Source organism: Excalfactoria chinensis, chromosome 2 (assembly GCF_039878825.1).
Source record: "Excalfactoria chinensis isolate bCotChi1 chromosome 2, bCotChi1.hap2, whole genome shotgun sequence".
In the NCBI taxonomy this organism is placed as follows: Eukaryota; Metazoa; Chordata; class Aves; order Galliformes; family Phasianidae; genus Excalfactoria; species Excalfactoria chinensis.
Window position 1 is genome coordinate 22,164,161 of NC_092826.1, and position 25,439 is coordinate 22,189,599.

The window sequence follows — 25,439 nt, forward strand, 5'->3', positions numbered from 1 at the left end:
TAAAGCTATTACACTCCCCCAGCGGTCAGGACACGCGCTTCAGCTGGACCCAGGCTATGAGACACCCAAGTGATCACCCAGTGTATGCTCTTTGGAGCAGTATGAGGCTGTATTTCAGCCCTCAGCTATAGGTAGGCTGACGAGTTCTGATACCTTCTCTGACTGTGCCAGGGCAAAACTGTCAAGCAGGAAAAGAGACACGGCCTGGACAAACAGGAGGTAATGACTGTACTCCCACATCATCATGAAGGTGTATGTCGAAGCACTCACCAAAAGGTAACAAAATTTCTAGAGGGAGAAAGAACGAGAGAAAAGAAAAAAGAAAAAGCACTTCAATTTGCTGCCTGTGGGATCTCTGCCACAAAGCAAGCGAGAGGTCATTAAATCAGAAATTACAGAAATTCACTATTTTAGGAAATAATTCAGATACAGAATTCAGACGTATTTAACACCTCAGACAGAAAAAAAAAAGTCATTACTGAAACATTCAAAAGCATTCAAAGCCAGTCGGAAGAAACGCCTTTGTTGGAGAGAGGAAGCTACCACCATCTTCTCCCAGCAACAAGAAAAACAACAGAATAGCTTACACATTGAGAAAAATTTGGCTTCTGTTCATCTTCAAAAGGCAGCACACAGCTAATTACCACACTGTTCTCTCTTAAGCCTCATTGGGGGCATAACAGGGCAGGGCGCTTTTGCTTAGCAAAACCCACACATGCCTACTTGAAATCCAAGAGGCTGTTTTGAAAAGAGCAAACAAAACATCTGTTTTCTGCAGGTAACTATTCTAGAGCACAGTTCTATCACCAATTCTTTATTAAGAAATTAATTTTCTTTTACCTCTGCAGAACAATTTAGGTTTTTTTTTAAATAGCCTGTGAGAGCTGCTACTTGACATGCAAAATATGGCAAAGCCCAATTTTCCCTTGATGGTATGGAGTAATCAATTCTTGTTGTATCTGTCCTAGAATAAAGTACAGACAAACAAAATTATTAAAGATTTATGGAGCAAAAAAAATATCAAGGAAAGCCTAAACGTTATTTTTAGTTAGCACTGTGACCTTGCAAGCAAGCTATTCCTGTAATAGGCTCAAAGTAACATTAATACAGTTTTGCTGCTGATACAGGTCACAAATTTAACATCAGCACAGAAGGTCCAATCTTTACTCGCTTATTAAGCAGAACTCCTAATGAGGAGGCATTTACAGGACCGAAGCCAAGAAACAGAGCCTCCAGCCATTCCTGCCCACACCTCCACAGGAAATGTCACGTTGTGACAGTCCCATTATGGACATGACAGCAGCCTTTCATGCTAACATGAACATCTGCTGAGTGAGAAGAGTTCTTCCAGTTCTCACACGAGATGTCCACACAGTAATAAACGATTCTAAGGAGCAGACTGGGCAGCAGAGTGCAGCATACTTCGAATCTAAAGCAGTGCAGCACCAGCAGATACTTTGTCTACAGGGAAAACTCTGGCCAGTAAAACAAGAGGTTAAAGATGGATGGGGAGCATGGGACAGAACAGCAGCAGGGTTCTCATGGGATGACCTGACAGTACCTGCACAATTAAAGCTATAGCAGAAAGTTATACAGAGTGCTGCAGTGACTCAGAAGGACAAGACATGCTTTCACATGTGATCAAAGGCACTGGTTTCAGAGTTACATCGTCTTCTTTGTGTCTACTACGCTTTCAAAAGGGAGCTTCAAGCTCCTTTATCATTTAGATATTTGAAAGTGTCACCTTTCATTTTTACTTCTGAAGTATCTCACAGAGGTGTAGCTGGAGCTTTAAACTACTGGATCTTTCAGTTGTTTAAGTGCTTAATATTCCTTGCTGGTGAAAAAAAAGACAGATTTGTTCACCGTTTTTCCTACTTTTCACCGCTCATATCAGGTTGGTGAGCAGTATTTTTATCTGTTAATCACAGGTTTGGTCATGATGACTTCACACTCCAAAAAGATGCAAAGATGCTTCTCAACAGTTCAGCTTTAAAGGTACATCTCTAATACTTTGCTTTAAGGGTACATCTCTAATACTTTGCTTGTCCACAGCTCTTATATTTTAAAGGGCCTCAACATTGTTTTAGAATTAATAAGTGCTGGAGTCAAAGCTGGATGTGTCTCTGGGCAGCCTGGTCTGGTGCTTGGTGACCCTGCTCACGGCAGGGATGTTGAAACCAGATGATCTTTGAGGACCTTTTCAACCCAGGCCATTCTATGATTCTATGATAAGTGCTCTCAAGCTCACAGAGCTATGTGGTGACAAAGCAAGAACCAGAACACAACTGTTGTCATTGCCTAAATGAAGTTCCCTGTCACTGTGGTGCTTCATAAAAGGAAGAGATACTTTCATGCAAACAAAACATTGTAAGATAAAAATACCTTGAGCTCAGAATCATTTAAGAAGATTCCACGCTGCACAAAGAAAAGCCACCAAAAAAGCAGATAAAAAGAAAAAAAAGATGAAAACAAAAAACAATCAAAGTCTTGTTACAGGAAAAAAATGTGCTTGGTCATTTCCTTCGAAGCAACAAACGAATGGTCACAATGTTTAGAGCTGGCCACAGACAATAACTCCGTTTGCAGCAACTTCAGAAATTTGTTTTCATCCTTCATCAGAACAAAACCCAAACCTTCTGAGGAACATGTTTGCTAAATGGAACTGTGTGAACATATTCATGTATTCACACACGCTCATAAACTCAGGACAATTGTCAGCGTGGCTTGTTCAGACAGCAGAAGGCCCCAAAAGCATCAACGGAGACAGTGCACCTCTGGGAAACATTCTGTATTCAGTACAGGAGCTCACTCTCACAATGAGAACACCAAGTTTAATAGCAAGAATTTTATTCCACTCTAATATTTTCAAATGCCTTATTAAGAAACTAGATTGTATAAAGATGTTTTTCTTACCTGTTAATAATGAACCATGCTACAGTCAGCATTCCTGCCAGCCAAGTCCCACTCATAACCCAACTGGTTACAAACAATGCAGTCACATAAATTCCCTGCAGTCCAAAAACTATACCAATGTAGAAATACACTGGTTCAATAACTTCCTGAAATTACAAATAAAAATGAAGAGAGATAGCAGCAACTGAGCTGAAGCTGGAAATTATTGCTATTTACTGCTTGCATACTGCTAACAGTGTGCTAGATGCTTTACAAACAGGTAAGAGACAGCTTCTATCCTAAGAAAGAATCAAGCACGCTTTTATTGGGGCTCAGGAGGACAAAGCAGCGCCTACTGACAGCACACGCAGAATTCAGCTTGCTACTGCTATGACTTCTGCATGTGCTATAGCACCAACACTGTATGTGTCAGGCTTGAAAAATCATACTGCAGTGAGGTATAAGCTTACAGGACTACCAAAAGAAAATCATGCAGAAGTATTCTGAAAAGTAAGGATGTGGCAAAAATGTTTCTAAACACAGGAGAGTACATATATATATATATATACACACACGTATACGGTTGGACTGGATGATCTTTTAGATCTTTTCCAACCCTGGTGATTCTATGATATATACATACATAGGAAAAAAACAAAAGAGAAATGATAAACGAGAGAGTATATGGTAGAACACAAGCATGCAGCGTAAGCAAAACAAAGCCCACGTGGAGCAGAGAGAGACTGTAGGTGCATATACAAAACTGTTTTCCCTTTTAACCCACACTGAACGGATAGAGACAGGTACTGCTGTAACAAATGTCAGTACTCTGAAGGATCTAACTTTATTTTGAGTGAGTAGCACAGTTATTCTCAACAGTTCTAAGTGGTTTGTAGAAGCAAAGAAATGACAGAAAAGTATAGTGCATATTAGCTTCCCAAAAATCCTACTCCAAATGCTGATGAGAACTGAGGAGAACATGGACCTAGTGGTAGGCTTAGCTAAATTCATTCAATAAAAATTGCATGTATTTACTGTATACAGCAGAGAAAGGCACAGATGAACACACTGAAAGCAGAAGAAGCAGGAGAAATGCACATACTTCGCTACCAGATGCTTGATATAATACACTGGCAATCAACTCAGGGTACAAGGTCATCTGCTGGACTGCATTTATTGTCTTCAGTGATACTGTCTTATTGTTGTGTGTCAACTCATAAACACCTACAGACAAAAGAAAACACGTTATTCTTGGAATCACTTACTATTGCTGTTCTTGAAAGGGTGCATGTATATTCAAAGGTAGAGGGAAACAGACTTGACCACTGAAGCCACTCACTGATTTAACATTTCTAATTTTAAAAGGAAGCAAAAATTATTGTTTTAGATGTCAGCGCATCCTATGGATACTGCAATTAAATTGCTACTGCTTTTTGAACTAGTCTTTAAGTAGAAGGTCAGCCCCTCCCCCCCAGAAAAGCATAGTCTTTTCAGAAACAACACACACATGCAGTTTGGAACAAGCTACCTATAGGTCACCTTCACAAGAGGTTCTTCAGAAGTGACACAAAGACCTATAAAGGATGAGCAGGATGCATTAAACCTGCATACACAAAGAGGTTAGATATGATGGCCTTCTCAGCCCTGCATTTGTGAGACTTGCACGAATCTCTCAACACAATACACTTCTGTACGGGATTGAGATGAAGTTGGCAGACTTGTAGGATACATCACTCTCAGGGACATTATAACTAAAACAATAACTTGTCATTACTTCGGACAATGAAAGGAAGGGGAATAATACTTCAACTAAAATAAATAAATAAAGAAAGAACAATAATCCCAACAACAATGAAACAGCAACATAAGATTACTGCTTCCAGCTCCAAACATATCCTGATGTGTGGTCTGCAGCTGCTTCTCTGCAGGCCAACCTCGTTCTAACAGAGCACAAAAAGCCATACTCAGCATTGCCGTGACACACCTCTGTAAACCGTGCACCTCCAAAATACCAAGTAGACCTACAAGCTTTGCAGAGCCAGCTGCAGAATGCCCATGAATAAGGCAGCCCATCTGCCCACAACAGCAGTAAACCTCCTGGAGATGATGAGAAACTAACTACACCGAAGCCCTATTGTACCCTACTGACACATGCTACACATCAGCTAGGAAACTGCTACCAAAAGGACTATACCTATAAAGTTCAAATGGCTTCAGATTTAGTTTCATAAGATGATCGAACTGATTAAGTGGCTTAATTCTACAATGCAGAGCTGCTCGCTCCTTCTTCCCTCCTTGAATTCTCACCTTTCCCCTTGAGCTAACCCTGGTGCTCTTCTGGAGTCACTAAAACAGCAAAACACTGTTCAAGCTTCTTTTCCTGTTTTAATCTTCCACCGGTTCAAGGACGTGACCCAGCTTATGGATGGGAGAGCTCCAGAGCCAGTGCAGGACAGAGTGCTGAAGCACGAAGGGAAGAGACACCACCGCAACCAGCTTTTTCTCCTCCCCTGTGGCTTCCGTCCCCCTTTCTCAGCCCTCATCATCATCCACAAATTAGAGCTGTCAGGTTTAGGAACAGTTGGCAGGGACGGCACTAAGCAGATAAACTCTTGACAAAAACTGTTCTATCTTCTGATAGGACGAAACAGGAATTCCCATCCCACATTTCCAAATTAAATATATATCATGCTTACAGGGCTAAAAATCCACTATGCAGCATAGGCAAACCTAACAATAAGACAATATCAGCATAACATAAATCCCACTCTCTGAAGTTTGGTCAGCAGCGTGCAGTTGTTAGTTAACGTAACCAATTACAAGAGTATTTGTCTCCAAAGGAGAACGAGACCTTTTAAGGTTAAGGAAACAAACATTTTTTGTACCTCTTTCAAAGGAAGGAGCCTTTAGTAGTTCTTTATAGAACGAATAATAAATGGCGCTGTCACCTTGAAATGTAATTTCTCGTTCAAGTTCCTAGGGAAAAAAATATATATAGATATATATTCACCTGCAGTCTCTTCTCTTAGAAAAACCATGCATTTTTAGATAGGCTGGTTTTGTAATCCTGCACATGGTTACGACTCCATTGTACATCTCCAAAGTATCCCACAGAACATTAATCTTCCCAGCTCATCTGTCAGATATATAACGCTCTATAACTTAGCAAGCATGCTTGGAATGAGAGCGACTCAAATCCACGTAGCAAGTCAGTAGGAGACCCACAAGATCACTTCATAGTCACAGACCCGAATTTCACTTGACTTTCTCTAATTTGCTGACTAACAGTTCTTACAGCACACATCCCTGACATTCAGCTTACACTAAACATAGTTTATCCCAGCGCATATTTTTTCCCCTCCAAATTTTAAAGAAGTTATTTCAACTAATCATGATGACAAGGAAAATCAGATAAAAACATGACCAAGCAGAACCGCTGTAAGTAGCAGAAACACCAGTTTTTAAAGAGCTATTTCAAAGACAAAGGCCCCCGAGTAGAAAGGCACAGGATTGTGAAAGCAAGCAGTTCCAAGCTGGCACGGATCAGCTTTGATTTCAAGGACACAATTTGGCTTTTGTTTCGCTAGTTTAACTTTTTCTTTACCTGCCTGCTGGAGAACCAGAATTTCCGTTCATGATATGTGGAGAGGTACACAGCATACATCATCCCGCTGGTCACTGCCGCCAGACAGCCAAAGAACAGCTTTGCAAAACGCTGAATTAACATATCTGAAAAGGGACAGTCAAAAAGCTAAAATAGTCCAGAGGACTTAAAAGAAACAAAGAGCATGCCCTAAGCACGACTTGTTCTGAAGAGCAAGTGAATATACCGGCATCAGAAACACTGAGAACTGGACTGTTCTTCCTTCGCCGCAGTTTTCTCTCTTGATTACTGCCGCTACCTCGCGGGCCTTTAGCATGAAGTACCCACGCACTGCATTGCAAGTTTATCACCCTTCTAACAAGCTTCAATTGTAAGGGAATTTCAGGAACGGAAAATGTATTACGAGTAAAGAGAGAAAACTCCGGGTTTCACTCAAAACACTGTAAAAGTCTTACACACGTCAATAGAAAAAGGTCTCAGTGCCACATTTAACATCAATGCTGAGATGTTCTGTTCCCAATTCTGCTTTTCAAACGTAAAACGAAGGAAATGGACCAAATTTTACCCATTTCTTTCAGCTGGTATCAGCTCCCCCTGTAGCTCCCACAAGCCAGTATGTGCTTTTAACTTAAAAGCCTCTGGCAGCTTGATGAGCGTTCACCCAACATTACACCTGGTCTTAGTTGTGTGCCTTGAGAAGCTGTAGGTACTCTCTGTGCGTGCTTGTTTCAGTGCGGTTATTCCATGCTTTTCAGCTTCTCAACACAAAGATAACTCCAGATGCAATTACAATATCTACATGTGCTCAAATAGACAACAATCAGGTCCGTAACACCCTCCTTTCGAGTGAAACAACCCAGGAGCAGCACTTCACTCTGCAATACATAACATGTCATCATGAAAGAATTCTAATGCGAATGCCAGTTTCTCTCGAAACATTCTGCATTAGCTTTTTGAATAAGCCTGTTAGAAATTACTGCGCTAGAAATATATTCCTGTAAAATGTCAAAAAAAGAAAAAAAGAATGAATATAAAATAAAATCAGAACTCGGCTAAAAATTCTGTCCTTACATTTTGGCGATCTTCCCAGCTTCGAGTTTTCTTTGTTTCTCTCCTCTGGAGCCATTTTGTCAGATTCTGTGCAGTTTTGTTTCCTTCTCTGTCGCAGGTCTGCTGCCCCTGAGGACATTTGGTAGGATGTTATTGCAGCGGTGCTCCTATAATCGCACCCTGAGAAATCCATGCAGCAGCAGGTACTGCTGTGGTTCAGCCACACAGTGAACACATCTGACAGAGACACTCAGCTGAAGTATTCCAGTGCCTAACTAAAACAGTGCAACAATGCAGAGATCAATTTGGATGCTATTCCCTTTGAAAACTCAGTGGGTTTCTCTGAAGGCCAGGCTCTGGGATTGCCCTGAGCTCAAACAGGAAGTTAGCTGTTTTATACCCTGCTGAACATGTTACACAAAGGAAGGAAAGAGGAAGAGCAGGTAAAAGCTGGCACGGACACTGGGACAAATCAGTGCCACTTCCACTCAGGTTAAACTGTAATGACACTCCAGCATTTTCATCTCACTGATCTACTGCCCAAGTGTGGCTACAGAACTCCAACCAGCACCCCCCCCATCATGCAGCCATTCCACTTTCAGTCACAGTGTCTATCTTCCAGCCCCCAGTAAAGCTGATAAAGACTCTGCGGGTATATCCACAGCAAAATGGGTCTACTTTTAAATCCCGGTGCTTGGATTTATAAGTTAAAACAAGACAGTAATACATATGCCATGATGTCAAACCAAAGACACAGTGGTACCTCTTGGTGTGCTGTGCATTAAGTCAAACAGCAACTCAAACACAGTGCGCTGCAATGGGAAGTCACTTGTATCACACAAGATAACGCTGGAGAAAGTATTCAGATCACCAGAACTGGCAGACTGCTTGCAAAGCCAACCGCCTGGCCTTGTCATCCTGGTTACAAGCAAAGCTATGGAGCGAAAACACTGGGGGAAAGTGCATTTCCTTCATTCCTTTAGCACATTAGTGAGCCAAACTGGGAGCGTAGGATGCCTGTAAAGGCCAGGGTTAGCAGCAGCAACAGAAAACTTCTAAGGAGAAATTAAGTTAAAATCCTAGTTCTGAAGCGATTACACCTCAGTCAGCAAATAATGCTCAGTAGCTGCCCCCGTCGCCCCCCCAGCAGTAATAACAAGAGGTCCAAGCATGCTATTTGTTTCATTTGCTACCTCCAACAAGAAAAGTGCTGTTTCCACGTCTTTGAATCCTTTACACGGGGTGAAATTAAAGTCAAACAAGGTGACAACTTTGTATAATGTAGGAGTCTGAACTGATGACACAGCCTCTGTCTGGTACCTCTCTATTCAGCACTCAATTTATCATCCAAGATTGCTCTTTACTTCCCTGCAAGTTCTCAATACATTCTTAACTCTTGCCTAGAGAACACACTCCACTTAGTCGTGGGTATCTCTCGCAAGCCACTCCAGTAATACATCTGTCACCTGCAAAGCAACTGCAGTCTGCAGTTCCTGTTCTGCCATCGAAAGACAGAGAAGTGGGAAACGTTCAGAGAAGGACCAATAGCACAATGAAAGGTGCGTGCGGTGGCTCCCATATACAAGGCTCAGCACGCAGGTTAGGATATTATCGTTGGCCTGCAAAGATGATGGGACAGATACCCGCATACAGCCCTGCTCCTCACATGAGGATACTGGAGCCGGCTCGTGGCAATTTGCGGCCCAAGGTGTTCTGTGCATGAAGAGCTCACACGGCCCCATCGGCAGACGGCTGGATGAGCACAAAGAGCCGAAGAGTTCTGAACGCACGGGAATCACCACCAGCTTGGGATGCCCCCGAGCTGGGGACAGCCGGGAGACGAAGCGGGACAGCGCGGGGCGTGCGTTTCCCTCTTGCGTTTCTCACAGCGCTCACTGCGCTTTCCCCCAGCAAAGCTAAATGCCACCTCAACCCCCACAGAGGGGGACGGCCAGGAGAGACCCGGAGGAAAACGAGCGAAGAGCTGCAAAACGTAACAACGGGGAAACGGAGGGGATGCGGAGCCGAGCAGCACCCGCAGCGCCGGCGGACGGAAGGGGCCGGAGCGCTCGCCGAGGGGCCGCACCAGGAGGGCTGAGCTCGGCGCAGGAGCGAGACCGAGCGGCCCCGAGGCGGGAGCGGGCTTCACCTCTTCGCGTCGGCCGCCGCCCCGCGGCTCAGTCTCGGGCCGGCGGGAGACGGGCACGAGCCGCTACGCCGCGGCCGAGCGCTCCGGCCGGGCCGGCCCCGCGCCGCCCTCCGTCCCCCCCCGTCACCCGGAGGCGGCCGGGCCCGCCCCGCGGCGGCGGAGGGGTCGGGATGGAGGTGACACCCGCGCCGCCGCCCCCTCACCTTCCTCCATCCTGCGGCCGCCGCCCGCCGCCGGGGCCCCGCGCCGCTCCGTGCGGGGCGGCGATGCCGCCCCCCCCGCGCTCCGTCCGCCGCCGCCCGCCTCTCGTCGGCCCCGCGGGCGGGAGCGCTCTCGCATACCACGGCGAGCGGGAGCGCCGCGGCCCCGCACTTCCTGGCGCCGCTGCCGGGCAGCCTGCCGACGGGGAACGGCGGCGGCGGGGCGAGGGAGGCGGCGGGGCGCGGCGCGGCGTACCGAGGCGGTACCGAGGCAGGCGGCGCGCTCTGCCCCGCTTCCGGGGGAAGGCGCTGCCCCTCGGCCTTCCCGGCCGCGGAGCTCTATGGCAATAAGAACGCCGCATTGCTGCGCTCTGCCGCCTCCGCCTGGTGGTCCGGCTGCGGCCCCGGGGACGCTCCTCGCAGAGGCGGCGGTGAGGCGGTGATCCTCAGCGCACAGCGCGGCCCTGTGGGTTTGTAGGCGCCGCGCTAATGGTTGCCATTGCGGCCCGCTTCTAGGGAAAGAGGCCTTGTTTGGGTAAAAGGAGGGCAATGGACGGGTGTAAGGAGGCGGGGAACCCGGCGTCCCGGTTATCAGCGCCCCAGCAAAGGAAGGGCTTGGGGGGAACGGGGTCATTGGCTGCGTGCTGCCTGGCAGTGCCTCCTTCAGACCCTAAGGGTCGGCATGGACAGCTGTGTGGAAGTTAACGGAAGAGCTGGGAATGTTGTGTTTGCTGACAGGACCTCAGTTCTGGCAGGAGGAGTGATTAAGGACTCGGGGAGGTCGGGAAAGACCACCTGGTCCAACCACCACCCCCACCGTGCCCAATGACCGTGTCCCTGAGTGCCACATCTCAGTCCTTGAACACCTCCAGGGACACTGACTCCCCCACCTCCCTGCCACTGCATCACAGCTCTTCTGGGAAGGAATTTCTCTTACTATCCAGCCTGTGTCTTGGGATGCAGCACCAAGCGGAGCCTTTGGGCTCGTTGAACCTTGCAGAAGCAAACAGTTGGACAAACTGTTGGGGAGTTTGTGAAAATCACCCACTGGAACAGCCTGCTGCCCCATCAGCTGCTGGAAAGCTGATTGGGTTTCTTGTCGGGCAGCTGAAAGGGAAAACTAAAGCAATTTGTGTATCCTGTTGGAGCGTAAAATGAGATTTATAGGTTTCCTGGATTTTTTAATAAAATTTATCATACTTCTGCAATTGTTGATTTATTGGATAGTTAAAAGAGTTGCTTATGTTTGTAATGATCCATAAATTACCCGTTGCATTTTTAATGGAGTTGGTTTTTATCTGTTTTATGTTTTTCATAACTCGGTTCTATTATAAGTTACTGGAATGAGCACAAATAATCATCGCAATCAAAACAAGAAAAGCAGTTTTGTAATCAGACCATTAATACACGGACAGGAGCAAAGTGAGCGGCTGTACAGTTATGCTGTAATCTTTGGTCTTCTTAAGCCCTCTTTGTACCAGTTTCATTCTCTACCTTCTTCCATTTCTCATGCAGAGCTGCAATGTGTCCCACCTGCTCAATTGTTTGTAATTGTGTTCCGAGGTGGGAAAATGGAAGAGAATCAAAGATCATTTGCCTTGCAAGTTTCATCCTCTCAGCACAAATGGGCCCAACTACTTTTCTTGATTAATGTTGAAAATGTTACTAATGCTGCCCTTCGGTCTTTCAAAACACTTTCTATAACTCGTGTTGTATGCAAGTTCTTTCATTTGGCAGCTTGTGGTGTGTCCTAAACGCAGTGCTTTAATACATTATAATGAGTAAATATAGGGATGTTGGGTACTTTTCCCAAGCTTTCCCAGCACAAGCATGAATCTTCTATCTGCATTTTGGCATTAGTCCTGTGTTTACATACTATTCCCAAGGCCTGCAGACATAACTTTTCTTCTTATTTACAAGTCCATGTTATCGACGCTTTCTACTTTAACAATATTTTTTCCTGTTTTAGAGATATCACGAGGCACATCACACACAGGTGGATTTTAGAGCGAGGCGTTAATATTGAGCTTATTTGTCATTCTTCCAAAGGGAAGGACGTGTACTTGTTTATTTCGTAAACCTACATACAAATATGTAATTTCAATTAAAGAGAGAAAATACTCCCCGTGCCCCCAGAGTGCTCTGAAGTTTCATTTCAGTAACTACTGCAGATATTTCACCTGTTTGGCCTTTTGTGGTGTTAATTCTGTGGCTGTTCTGTGCTATCAGCATCCCAAGTTTTTGCTTATTTTGACTATTTCGGACCCTTTCCTCCTCAAAACTGTTTGTTCTGCTGGGATGTAAAACATGCGTCCTGTATAAGACCAAGGTTTTTCACTGTGCTGTCCCATCTGATGTAGGAAATTCAAGGAATTAAGGGTAGGGGAAAAGGAGGATAATGACAGCATGGAATCGTTACTTAAAACCAGAGTCAAGGAGTCAGAAAATTAAACCCCATCAAAATAAATAAACTCTTTAAAACTCTTGTGCTTCCAGGGTGTGACTTTCCTGTGTTTCTGTGTCCTCCTCTTGTCCAAACCCTGTTGATCGTGCTGGATAAATAGGGTTTGGACAATAAATTGTCAGGTTGGGCCACTCCTGATGAAAGCACCAGGTTCATCTTCTGTGCCGTGTTGTTCAGAGTTGGTTGTGGGAAGCCTTTCTATTAAGATTTATTTTTTATAGACCCACAGAGAACCTTTGGGATTTCTCCACCTGTTTAACCCTCCTTCTACTTTGCAGTGCTTCTGATCACTTCAGCTATTCCTTCATTGCCCAGGGTGTGAGTAAGTCAGATTCTACTGACATCTGCTTTATTGTAAAGCTCAGTAAATCAACAGAGCCTGTTTACATTTGCACTAGTGAAACCAGTTGGGCACCTGGAAATGTGCTTCTAACACTCTTCTCTGTTTGAGTCCTCTAATTGTAAATCTGTGGTTTGATTTCTACCGGGGCCTTTTTTCCTTCTCCTTTGTACCAGCTCTCCACCAAAGCAGAAGGTGCTGCTGATGTGGTTATAAAGGCCACCTTCCTCTTCTGCTTTCTATCCCACCTCTTGCACTTGCCATGTCTTCAATGATGAGTTTTCCAATGCTATCTCTGAAGCAGCAGATCCAGCGTGCTCATTTTCTTTCCTTTCCTTGCCACTCCTGCTGCTTCCATGTAATGTAGGACAACGTACTAAGCCAACTGCAGTTTAGGTCTGTGGGGTGCTGTGTAGCTTCTCATCCTGTTTGCGTTTTGTTCTGCCTCTCTCTAACAGTCTGTTGAAGTCATCTTCATCACTTTTTTGTACCACCTTAAAAGACTCCTCACTCTTCCTTGTGTTTTTACCTTCCAAAAATGGATGATTAACCCAGTTGCCTGTATCCAACCTGCAGTTTTCTTTGTTAATTTCTCACTCCTCATCTTGGTAGTATCTTTAGTCGCTCAGTGGTAGTAATGGTGATAGGAGTTTGGTTGGAATAGATGATCTTGTAGGTTCTTTCCAACTCTGTGATTCTATGATCATAACATTTAGCCATGTCAGCTGGCAAAGTGCTGTCTTGCTCTTAATCTGTGCTCACTGCAGCATGCCGGAATTGTTTTGCACAGAGCCGAGGAACCGCCAAGGATTGCCTGGCTGCTGCTGCCCATGATGCCATTTGGAATGTGTTCTAGAACATTTTTGTACATGCAACTCCAAATTATGCTGGCCTGTAGGGCTGATGATTTCAAGCCCAAGTGCCTGCAAAGCACTGTATCCTTAATAAGGTCATGGCAAAGGGGCTATAGAAGAACTCAAAAGGCGTGTAGTTCTTTATCTATTCTATTTATTTATTTCAGCCCCCTTTTAGGGATGTGGCTTGTTTTCTCTACTATTTCCCTCTTGCTGCAGTTCTTGTGTGTGCTCACAACTGTGTTCCGGGGCAGGAGCCTGACCCTTACATTTGTAAAACATGCAGCTTATGATGTGTGTGGTCAGAAATAGCTCTAAGGCAGCACCAGGGGCTGGTACCAGTCTTGCCCTTTGCCTGGCTTCTGTGCTGTGAGGCGACTCGGTGCCTTGCCATCACCTCTGTTCCTCCCCACACGCCTTTTCTCTCTGGGCAGTCACTTTGACTTTTATCCAAGGATAAAGGCCTTTGAGGTGGATGACTCACAGCTCAGCACTTCCTTTGACTCACACTTTGCCACCTAGGACATTGGTCAGCTCTTACGAAACTGCTATATTTTATTTTTCTTTATTGCTGATGACGGCACTCAACACAACTCATCTCTCTGGTTTCACTATCACTTCTTTCAGTTCAGAGCTTTTTCATGCTGGTTTTTCTTTTGGTGGCTCCCATCTCCCCGCCTGTGGGTTTATTTGGTAGCCTCTCTGTTCTACCCATCCCCTGCAAACTGCAGAGCCTCGGGGGTCTCTCCTCCCTGCGACCCTGCTGTAAGGGCTGCATTTGCAAGGAAAGAGGCAGCCTGGCCCTTTGCCACCCTGTGCAGCAACACTGCCCCTTCAGCCGCCGTCTGGCCCCGAACAGCTCCTGGTGACACTGGTGGGATGATGGTGCTATTGGTGGCATTTCACAGATGCAGGTGATTAGGTCTTGGCAAACACTTCAGCGGGTGCAAAACAAAGAATCCAGGTCACTTCCCGATAACTGTGCTGTCTGTGCAGGGCAGGGCTGACGTGGCTGGAAGTTGCTAATACCTCATTCCTGGCACTGCCACTAGCAGAAATGATTGATTGCAGCCAGGAAGCTGCTCTGGGCATATTGTGCTTGTCCATTGTCACAGAAGGATTTGTCAGAGAAGAGGTGCAGTGCCATCTTTCACATGTTCATGTATTGGTGTCTCATTAAAGGTACCAACAGGTTCCCTTCCTGCACAGGTTCCCTTCCTTGTACCCCCATTCCCTGGTGCTGGCCCACCAGCCCACCTTTCTGCTCACAGAAGGAGGGGCACTAACACTGCTTCTGATGGCTTTCCAGATTTAAGCAGTTTGCCCTGACGTTGTAAATCAGGAAAACAACCAATAGCACTGATGTGAAGCAGACACCGGATCCCTCCTGGAGAGTTGCATCTCATATTACTAAAGGACTTGAGCAGCTCTCAGCAGCTGGTGCTGCTTTTCAGGGGAGTGAGTAGGAGCCGACTGCAGCAAGGGCAAAGCACAGTCTGGCTGTGCACACGGGCTGCACCTATTCCTGAGCTGTTTGTTGGCTGCTCAGATTTCCTAGACAGCAGCAGGAGAGGTGGTTCAGGCAATGCTCTTTAATGCAACTTCTACCTCGGGATCTGATTTGCAGCTCTCAGGCATCACTGAAAATCACAGCTGTAAGTTTTGGATGTTTTGGAGAAGAGTGATTCATCTGCACTTTGTTCTCTCCCTGGCCCATTCTCAGCATTACTGTGCTTGAACATCAGTCCCAGAACCGGTGCTTCCCAAACCCAGACTCATGCAAGTTGAATGGCCTCATTGGAAATCATTGCTTTTACTGGCACCTACATCATTCCGTGTAGCTGCTCTTATGAGATATGATGCATTATGAAAAACGCCTGGAACAAACACATCTGACAGGTGGGCAGGACTTGCTTTATAATTATGCATAACTCTCCAGTTACATAAGTGCTTTTCCTGGGGAATCACCATGACGGAAGCAAGCCTTGCTGTCATGTTTGGACTGGTTGAGGTACTGATTCAAGACGATCTATTTCCTGCTTGTTCCACAGCAAATGCCTACAATTTCAATAGTAATTAATGATGATGAGAGATTGATGCACGATAAAGATGGGTCTTCTAAGGAAGGTTTCTGACTGATGGGAGTGATTCACCCGCATGTCAAAGCACACAGTGTTACTAGAACATCACTGCCTTGTTTACAAACTATTTCTCTTCCACACAGGTGCATTTCTATCCGCTCTGATAACAGATATAAACACATGAGCTATGATTTAGCTATTTTGTTCCTCTTTCATCCAAACTCTCCATATTTTTCTGTTTACGCCACTCTCATTCATTTCTGCAGTGTAATTCTCTAATAGTGCCACTAACCATCTCTGCTCCTACCTCAGCTTATGACCCACATAAAGTTTATTAAAACTTGAGCATAGAGAGCAGCACAACTCTGTTACAGCAATGCTTGGATTTGTGTTCTGCTTCCAGCTGAAGTAGTCGTAACATTTCTGGTACCCATGACAGCTTGTTTAGCTCATTCATTTTGCTCTGGGTAGACCTCATTGTGTTGAATGAACTGCTGAGACAGAGATGGCAGCAAAAGGAGCAATACCACAAAGAGAGGAGCAATGCCACAAAGAGAAGCAGTGCACAAGAGAGGAGCACGATGGGCAGAGCTCAGTTTATTCCATTCACACAGAAGCTGTGGAAGAAATGCCAAATCTGATGTTTTAAAGCACAAGTGTGAGCCTCAGAGGAAAGGCACTGTCTCAATGCTAGATATTTATTATCAGTGTTATTAGCGGTGTTAGAATGGCTATTACTGTAATAGCTTATTTCAGTGCTTAAGGAAGAGGCAAATATAGGCAAAGGGAGGGAACAAAAGCCATGGGTTTGCTCCAAGCAGACAGTATCAAAATTGGACATCTGGTCTGAATACAGTGATCTCAGAACAAAAGGTACATTCTTTGCTTTTAAGTCTTTTCTGGGTCTTTTGTTCTGTGGTTATTTTTTGTTCTCTTTTGTTTTGTGTGATGTTGTTGGTTTTTTTAATGGATTACGCAAGTGCTTTCTGCACAGGTAAAACAGCTATCTGGGCTGAGATCTGTCATTAGCGAGTAATTTGTGAAGAGATTCATTTACGAAGAGTTCAGATGAGCAAACATTTTTCATGTTGGTTCATATTCCTAGTGAAAGTGCCAAGCATTCGTATGGCTCCTGCGATGGGAAAGGAGGCATTGCGTTTCAGCTCAGCTGGCTGCGCTGCTTCTTCCTGCATGTATCAGAGTTGGACTCATTTACTAAATAGCTTTCCCAGGCTTACGTAACTTTGACCTTACAGGTGAAGAGTTTGGTCCTGCCCTGGGAATTGCAAAGAGAATGGTATTTGTTGACAGAGGCAGATAACGCCTCCCCATTCAGTGAGTCGGCATGTCAACGGCAATGGTAGGACAGGAATTGGCAGGAAATTCGGGCTTCGTCCTTGAACTCGTCATTTTTGGCAGAGATGGGAAAGAATGAAACAAAAAGAGACACAGAGGGAACCTGGATTCCCTCCCAGAGAGAAAGTTTGCTGAATTGCTTGGTCATGGGCTGGCTTGTTTCATTCACAGAAAGCATCAGGAAGGTCTCATGGGAGACCACAGCGTGAATCCCACTGACCCTGGGAACAGCCATCACGTAATCCTTCCCTAGAATACTTCAGGATGGTGTAGATCATCTCTGTAAGGCCCCCGTGTGGCTTAACGGCATTCAAACCGCTTCACTGGACCTCTTCTAAGAGGTTTTGATGATAAATGAAAACCAAGCCTATATGATGAGCATTCAAAACATTGGTTAATTTTATACCAAAATGATTTTTTTTAGTATTGAGTTTAAATTTTCATTAAATTTTCATTTCAAGAATGACCATTTATTTGGTTCACGTTTTCCAGATGTGCGTGGTTGCAAATCAATAACCAGTCCCCTGCAATAAATTCTTGTGTTAAACACTGTATAGCCAGGCTAGAGGGTACATAAGTAAGAGGAGAGCAAACTGATAGACTGCTAGAGAGCCAGTATTCCTGCCTTTCCTTAGGAAACTTTGTGTACGTATCAGCTGGCACATATCACATTTGCTTGCAGGGTTTTCTTCCCTCCTCCTCCTCACTGTAGGTTTGCAGTTGGCACTTGCAGAAATCTGGAGCCAAATGTGAGCCAGTGTGCCTCCATGTAACAACGCTGAGCTGCACAGAGGGGCAGGACGTTTGTGAAAGCAGTGCTGGGAAAATTTGTCTGCTGCCTTTGCCCTCAGCAGGGATCTGTGAGGGGAGTTCGGGATGTTATGAGAACACAGCCGAGCTGAAGGCCCTCCCAGCTGCAGAGAAGTGCAGCCGTGCCCGAGTGCAGCTCGGAGGTGTGCGGTGCCACCCACGGCACACCAGGGAGGCTCCTGCTTCTTGGAAATGTTATGGCAACATGTCATGATGTCGGTAGGCCTCGTGCTTTTCAGTTTGCTTTGTCATTTGGATCAGTAGTTTCTACTCCATAACAAAACACAGATACGTGGTCATGTATTAACAGGAACATGTGTTTTCAACGACTTGAGAAAAGAGGGTAGCATGCTGGAGTGCACCATTCCTGCTTCCAACAAGGAGCAGCTCTTACACCAAATGCTGGATTTCTTCCATTACAATGAACAGCACTCAGCAAATACCAAATTGTTCAACACACCTCTGCGTTGTACTGCTCTCCCATTGGTGTGAGGCACACAGAAATGGTGATGGCCCATCACTTGCCAGTCAGGCTCAAAGATAAACAAGCCAAAAATGCAAATTCAGGTACAAAACCATTCTATGGCACTGATCAATGGACATTTCTTGCTTTGTGGTGAGGATATTTTTACTCAACAGAGTGAAGCAAACCCATGTCTGAAGGCTGATTTATCTCATTTATACAGTTTATTACTGTAATGAATCTTTGCTTCCCAGTCCCAGTACCTGAGGGATTTGCACACGCTTGTGCCAAGATGCCATCTCCTTGCCCAGCAGTATAAAAGCTAGGATACGTGAAGGTTGATTTCACATGGGGGTTATAGAGGGAGGAAGAGATTTATCACAAGACATTTTTGACCCTTGTTACATCAGCCTTTATGAACACAGTATATCAGCCGAGATAAAGACTCACTCCACAGTATCGTTTATAGTTAGCACTGATAAACAGCTCTTCAGCAAAGAGGGCGTTGAGAGTCAGGCTGAAATACCAAAGTCTTTTGAGATGTGGAGTTTAACAATTTGTCCACAAATAGGTTAGGGATGGAGAAGGGCAGCCAGCATACCTGACCCAGCTTTGGGCTGCCACGCTGGTGCCAATCTCTATGTGAGAACTCTTTATGTTCACTGCATCTTTGTTAGTGTCACATTGCTGCTCCTTTTCTGTTAGATGTACCAGGACAGAATTCAGCCAGTCTCCTGCTCTTTCTCTTACTGCTAACAGCATCCCCTTTTAGTATTTACTGTTGCAGTGGTTCAAGTCAGATTTGATCTGATGCCAAGTGGCAATGGGTAATGAACGTTTTCCACAGCAGCTCTCCTCTCTGAAGGACACAAACACCTTCACACTGCTTTATAAGCTTGAGTTAAGCAACACCAGACTCGAATGGGTCTTTCCACACCATTTTCAGAGCTTGGTTCAAATGCTTTTCATTGGGAGCTCCCAGTGGGGTCAGATTTTTTTTTCCATGGTTGTTCTGGTTACTCATTTTCCTCTAGGGCTGAATGGTCCAGCATTTTGTAATCCCAGCAAAAACACGTGATGAGAGATCCTGGGGAAAAGGGCTGGGATTTGTTCACCGCTCTTGCTATCAGGATGCAAGCACACAGCTTGAGCGCATCATTCCTTTGGCAGGGGGGTTAGGCTCGATATTCTCTAGAGGTCCCTTCTAGCTCCTACAATTCTGTTATTCTGCATGTGTGATTCCATGTCCATCACTGGCTATGGGGAGAGAGGAGCACCTCGGAGGGCGTCTTCTCTTAAGATCTGACTGAGCCAGAGAAGATGTGTCCTGGGCTGGAAGCCCTGGCCAGGGAGCTGGCAGAGCTGCAGGGCTGGGAGCTGCAGGGACGAGATGAACCCTGCCTGAGCAGTGCGACTGAAGGTAACAGCCATGTGGGATGAGTGGGAAAAGGAAGATGCTGGGGTGTGGGTTGTGTGCTGTGGTGTTCACGGAGGGTCACAGAACTTCTCTTAACGACTTGATAGTAGTTTATTTTTTAAAACTATTTTATTACAATATACTTCAATGCAAAATACCTTTTAGAATGTTTTCTTTCTCCTTTCAGCAAATCCTTCATTTGAACCCCCTTCTTTTGTTTCTTCCAGAAAACCTCTCTTGGCTTCTGTGCTTTCAACTAAGAGCTAAATGAGGTGAATCACACCTTTATTGACAACACCCAGAAAAGCACCCAAGAAAACCCACCGTTGGGCCCACGTGGCTCCCTTTGCACCTCAGAAGTTTTCAGCAGCCAGTCCAATGCTTCACCTCCCTCTGTAGCACCCTTCATGCATTATTAACTCTCGTCCTTTTCAAAACATCACTGTGCACATTTACTGCATGTAAATGCAGAGTTAGATTCTTATTTATTTCACATAGTGCCACGGAGTAAAAGAGCTTTTAAAGTACAAGTATATGAAATACATTTTTTTCAGAGAACTGTTTAGTTTGTTTATAAATCCAAGCCAAACATAGAGCTTTTTACAGCGTAGATCATATATCACAGTCATTATTTGCTGTTTGACCTCATCGTTTATTTACTCATGTGGCACAATAAAAGCCATGCAAAGATCTGTCTTTTCTGTGGTTCTGCTTCTCGTGGCTTCTAAAGCTTTCTGTTTGTTTTATGTTTTGATTTTAACTCACATTCCAGGAGTCACGCGTCTGAGGAAGAAACTGTTCTCCTCCGGTTTTCTTTCTGTTTTGTGTTTTTCTATTATTTATTTTAAAGCTAATCCCCAACCTTCACCATAAAATAGGAACTTGGAAACATAAAGACACAAAACCTTGCGGCAAATCTGTACCCAATGCATTGCCTTTCAAAAAAAAGGAATCAAATGACTTCTGAGTTAATCTCTTGATTTGTGATTTGCTAGTGTATGCTAGGCACATGCTATGCTTTGCCTGATGAAAGCCGTGCTGCTGTGTAAGCAATCGAAGAAACAAGCATCACAGCTAGAACCTGGGGGGAAGAGGTGGGTTGCTTTCCATGAAGGCAAAAGTTAAGAAGTGGGAATGTTGGAGAGAGCGGGGTTTGGAACCAACCTCTTTTCCTTTGCTTCAGACAAGGACCCTCCCTCAGGTTCCCACGGGCTTTGTACAGAGGATGCTCAGCAGGGATGTGCTGAGCAGGACAAGGCAGGGCTGTCCCACCCCAGCCCCAAGGAAGGTGCTGTCACTGGATGAGCTTCACATAGCACACCCAGGGAACGTTCAGATCCTCTGACAACATTGGGAACAGCAGTAGTGCTTTGTTATTGGAAAGAAGCAAGTGAACAATAACATTCAAGCTGTAAATTAAAAGCCCACTGCAAATGTAGATTTCACGAGCAAAGCTCTTAAATGTATTGGCATGCATATTATATGTTATTAAAAACAAGGAGGAATGCTAGGCAAGAACGCTCAGGTTGAAGGAGAATTCACCACTCAGTTACACAAGAGTAATCTTGTAAATAAACCCACCATGATTTCCACGAATGACGTTGCAGTCATGCTGTATATATAAGCAGCTTAACCATAATGCTGGGAAGCTGAAACAACAGCATGCCCTTTACAACAACGAGAAGATGAAAACTGAATGGAAAACAAAACAAACCTGCCTGTCTGTTCTCAGCCGTGCCCTGGAAATGAGGTTATCCTCGCAAAAAATAATTGCTCAGGTCTTTGTAGGACTGGGAGCGGACGGCTTTTCTCTGAGTAATGTCACCAATTGCTTTAAAATGTGTATCTGAGAAGCCTTCTCTGCCAGAGCTCACTTTTACTCTTTCTCATAATGTTGTTTAAGATGTTGTTTACAGTAACAGTCGTTCACACTATTTTATTGATGAATTTCAAGTATACACCATGGCCTCCATCTTCCCACCACTGATCCATGATTTGCAAGTGTTCTACAGGTGATTCAGACACTGCCTTCTCGTTCCATCTGATGTCTAGAAATCCCCTGCTTCTTGTCACTTGCAATTTATAGCTAAGCTGTAAAATAATTGCATCATTGTGCTTGCTCCTAACGGGGAAATGCGACATTTTGAAAACAGGTGTAATCAACAGCAACGCTCTTTTGATTAAAACAAGTACATTCTTCAGAAATATTTTCCCTACTATCCAGAAGTTGTCTGACTTGTCAAATAAGAAGATGACTCACACTAGGAAATAATATCTATCTTGTTTGCCCAAATGCCAGCCAATCTTTTAATAGTCTTCAGATCGGTTTACTCATGTGAAATTGATATTCCAAGGTGCTCTGGTACCTATCAGAGCAAATCAGTTGCTGACCAAGATGCAGCCAGTGAAGCTTCTGTGTTCCAATGATCTGCACCAAAGGAGGGAGTTGAGGGCAGGTAAAATGCCTGGCTCCTGAGATCATCTGCTGCAGAGAACACTGTGGAAATGTGCCTGGTCAGGTCTTGTTGCATGAAGTAATCTGACGTGCCTCTCCTTCTAGGTCAGAGGGAGCTGCAACGTCTGGGCGACACACAGTGCCATGCTATCGTGTGTATCACAGGAGTTAAAAATGTGGTTAGGCTGCAAAGGCAAACACTCGAAAGTTAAGAAATGCCAGAATTAAGGACACTTGCTCAACTGTAATTTGTTTCCCTGTGCCAAATTACTCTGATACCATCTCCAGCCACAGGATTGCCCACAGTTTTCCCCCCTCTGCTGTGCAGAGGATGAGCTGTTTGTTTTCACCATACTGTGTGCCCAGCCCGTATTTACTGTACACTCCTCAGCCTGCTTTGAAAACAGAGCTATTTATTCCTGCTCAGGTTTTCATGGGATCAGATCTCCACAGCAGCTCACTCGGCTCAAACATTTCCCACCTGTGGGTGCTTGGCTTGGCAACTGCAATATTGTTCCTTTGCTACAGAGTGGTGAGGGACGGGGAAATCAAACTGACGGCGATTTTCTGGTATGGGATTGAAATTCATCTGTCTCCTGCCTCCTTCCCCACGTTTGTTCTCTCTGTATCCTGTATAGAGTCATAGAATCACAAGGTTGGAAAGGACCTACAAGATCATCCAGTCCAACTGTCCTCCCATTACCATTGCTACCACAAGCCACTAAACCATATCTTGTAGCTCCTTATCCAGACTCCTCTTGAACACTGCCAGGGATAACGACTCCACCACCTCCCTGGGCAGGTCATTCCAGTTCCTGACCACTCTCTATATGGTATATCAGATCCTAAACTCTCCACATTCAAATCAGGCTGCCCTTCTACCTGGCTGCATCACTAGGTTGTGTTAAGAACCAGAAATCACCATTTGTCCTTAGTTCTGCCATCTGGGATGACAGTGCTTCCCAACTGTAAGTGCAGGCAAAGCGCAGCCCTGAGGAGCACACCCCCAGTCAGAGAGGGGTAATGCACAGAAGACAGAGATTTGGAATTAAAGTACTGTCTAGGGTCTGACAAAACCATAAGCAACAGAAAGCAAGGCTTCTAATGTAGCATGATGAAGGCCTCAGTAACAGATGTTGTCCACACCCCTGCTTGTAATAAGCGGTGGGAATTGATGGTGTTCACTGTAAAATCATTTCCACATTTAAATGTTGATGGGGCTCATTGATCAGGTGCTGAGTGAAGGGCCTATGGAGAAAATAGACTTGTGAAGTCATCATCAGTCCCACGGGAGCCTGCCAGTGGAACTCCCTGTGCATTCAGGAGGATGGAAGGTCCTTGGCACTGTTCTGTGTGTGATGCACAATGTGTCCCGTGCCGCCGTCCTCACATGGACTAGGCTCACTCCATGGGCACTGGTCAGAAAGGGGCTGGGTGGGAGGCCTGGGATCCCAGAGGAGAAACTGATTTGCATTTTCAGTTTCCTGGCCAGGCAAAGCCAGGCTTCTCTTCAGTGGTTAGCAGAGGGTTATAATCTATTAGGAAGTGACCTCAGCTGACAAGTATATCATGTTCTTTCATTCTATTCACTTACTGCATTTATAGCATCCCCCCATTATCGTTTGGACTTTTACAGCTCTTAATGACCCTTTTATCAGAGCAGCAATAACCAATAAATCCACTTTGGCATTTATTGCCCTGTCTCTAATACATAAAAGCCCCAATTTATAACATCTCGTGGATGCTTAAGATTATTTTTAAACTGTTAGTGCTGTAGAACTTCTTCAAACCTCACTACAACAATAACAGCAAGTTCTGATAAAGGCCCAGTTTCTACTGTTTGCTCAGCATCAGCCCTATATGAAATTCAGCACCAACCTGCAATAAACGACTCTGTGTACTGGGTCTTGTATGGCAGAGAGGGAGAAACCAGAAGGTCAAACTTCTGGGGCCCAAGGAGCATTTTTATAGGGCAAGTAAAGCACACTGATGCCTGCATCTAAGCCTCTGTCTACTGCAGTTGTTCTTTATCACAGCGTTTCACCAGTTCTCCCCATTTCAGCTCCATTTGGGTGCAGGTTGGGCTGTTGCTGCTGTCTGAGCTTAGCTGCATGCTGTCAGTCTCCTCTGACTGCTCCTTGGGAGGCACAGAAGGAGCTGAAGGGGTGAACTGAAGCGTGATACTGATCTTCAAAACCCACAGCCGTGGCCACCACCCCTGACAGCTCAACGTCATCCCACGGATGTCAGGGTTTGCTCAGCCTTCTGCCTGCTGGCCAGAGTCATCCTGCAGTGTGCAGGGCATCGCTGGTCCGGGCAGATGTTCCAGTGGCACCCCAAGGCCTGCAGGGCCTAATTCAGGTGCATGCAATGTGATTCAGGGCTGTATGCGATCACAAAGTACATCGCAGACAGACAACTGAAAAAGAAGCATTGTTTCCTGTCCAGCAGGCACTGGCGGGCTTTGAAAAAGAATATTCTGAGGAATTTTGTCCAGCAAAAAGGGCTGCTTTCCTGTTGAGGGGAAAGCTGCTGGGGGTGGCAGGGCAGAGGGAACACAGCTTTCACCACAGCAGCCCTAGGGTGGTACAGGTGGTGTTTGTCCACCTGCCAGGAGTCAGGCACCTGGTGTTACGTGTCTGGGCTTTCTGTTTGAGAAGGGGAAGGAAACAGGTGTTGTCAGAAGAGATTAGAGCGCAGCCCAGGCCTGTCACACATCTCTAGGCCTCAGTTTGCTGTGATGAGAATGTCACTTTGAAGTTATCACTGTTATCACAGGTAATGGCCAGGCTCCAAAGTACCTTGTTTACTCAACATTGCCAATTTTACTCAACACACAGTAATGCTCTGCAGTCCCTGTAGGATGTTTAATGAATTGCCATTAGTACCCTCAAAATCCTGTCTTGACTTTACTTGTCTGCAGGCAAGAGACATATGTCCATGAGTACCTGAAAGGTACCTGAAAGGTTCCTACAGTGAGAGTGGGGCAGGTCTCTTCTCACTAGTGACATGTGACAGGACGAGGGGAAATGGCCTCAAGTTGCACCAGGGCAAGTTTAGGTTGGATATTAGGAAGAACTTCTTTACAGAAAGGGTGGTTAGGTACTGGAATGGGCTCCCCAGGTGGTTGAATCGCCATCCCCAGATGTGTTTAAGAGCTGTTTGGATTTGGTACTCAGGGATATGATTTAGCAGAGGTTTTTTTAGAGATAGGGTACTGGTTAGGCTGTGGTTGGACTTGATGATCTTCAAGGTCTTTTCCAACCTGGGTAATTCTATGATTCTATGAATTTCTGCTCCC

General features: G+C 45.2%; 1 protein-coding gene across 1 annotated transcript in view; it reads right to left on the minus strand.

Moving 5' to 3' along the window:
• The window catches only part of DPY19L4 (dpy-19 like 4), a 29,414-nt gene extending 18,624 nt beyond the window's left edge, over nucleotides 1–10,790 (minus strand). The window contains exons 1-8 of the mRNA XM_072330050.1: nucleotides 9,902–10,790; nucleotides 7,571–7,678; nucleotides 6,500–6,624; nucleotides 5,781–5,871; nucleotides 3,998–4,119; nucleotides 2,917–3,062; nucleotides 841–964; nucleotides 154–288 (exon numbers count right to left, since the gene is read on the minus strand). Of these exons, the coding sequence (XP_072186151.1) occupies nucleotides 154–288; nucleotides 841–964; nucleotides 2,917–3,062; nucleotides 3,998–4,119; nucleotides 5,781–5,871; nucleotides 6,500–6,624; nucleotides 7,571–7,678; nucleotides 9,902–10,532 (1,482 nt within the window). The 5' untranslated portion in view covers nucleotides 10,533–10,790. The remainder of the gene's footprint in view (nucleotides 1–153; nucleotides 289–840; nucleotides 965–2,916; nucleotides 3,063–3,997; nucleotides 4,120–5,780; nucleotides 5,872–6,499; nucleotides 6,625–7,570; nucleotides 7,679–9,901) is intronic.
• Between the last annotated feature and the right edge of the window lie 14,649 nt (nucleotides 10,791–25,439).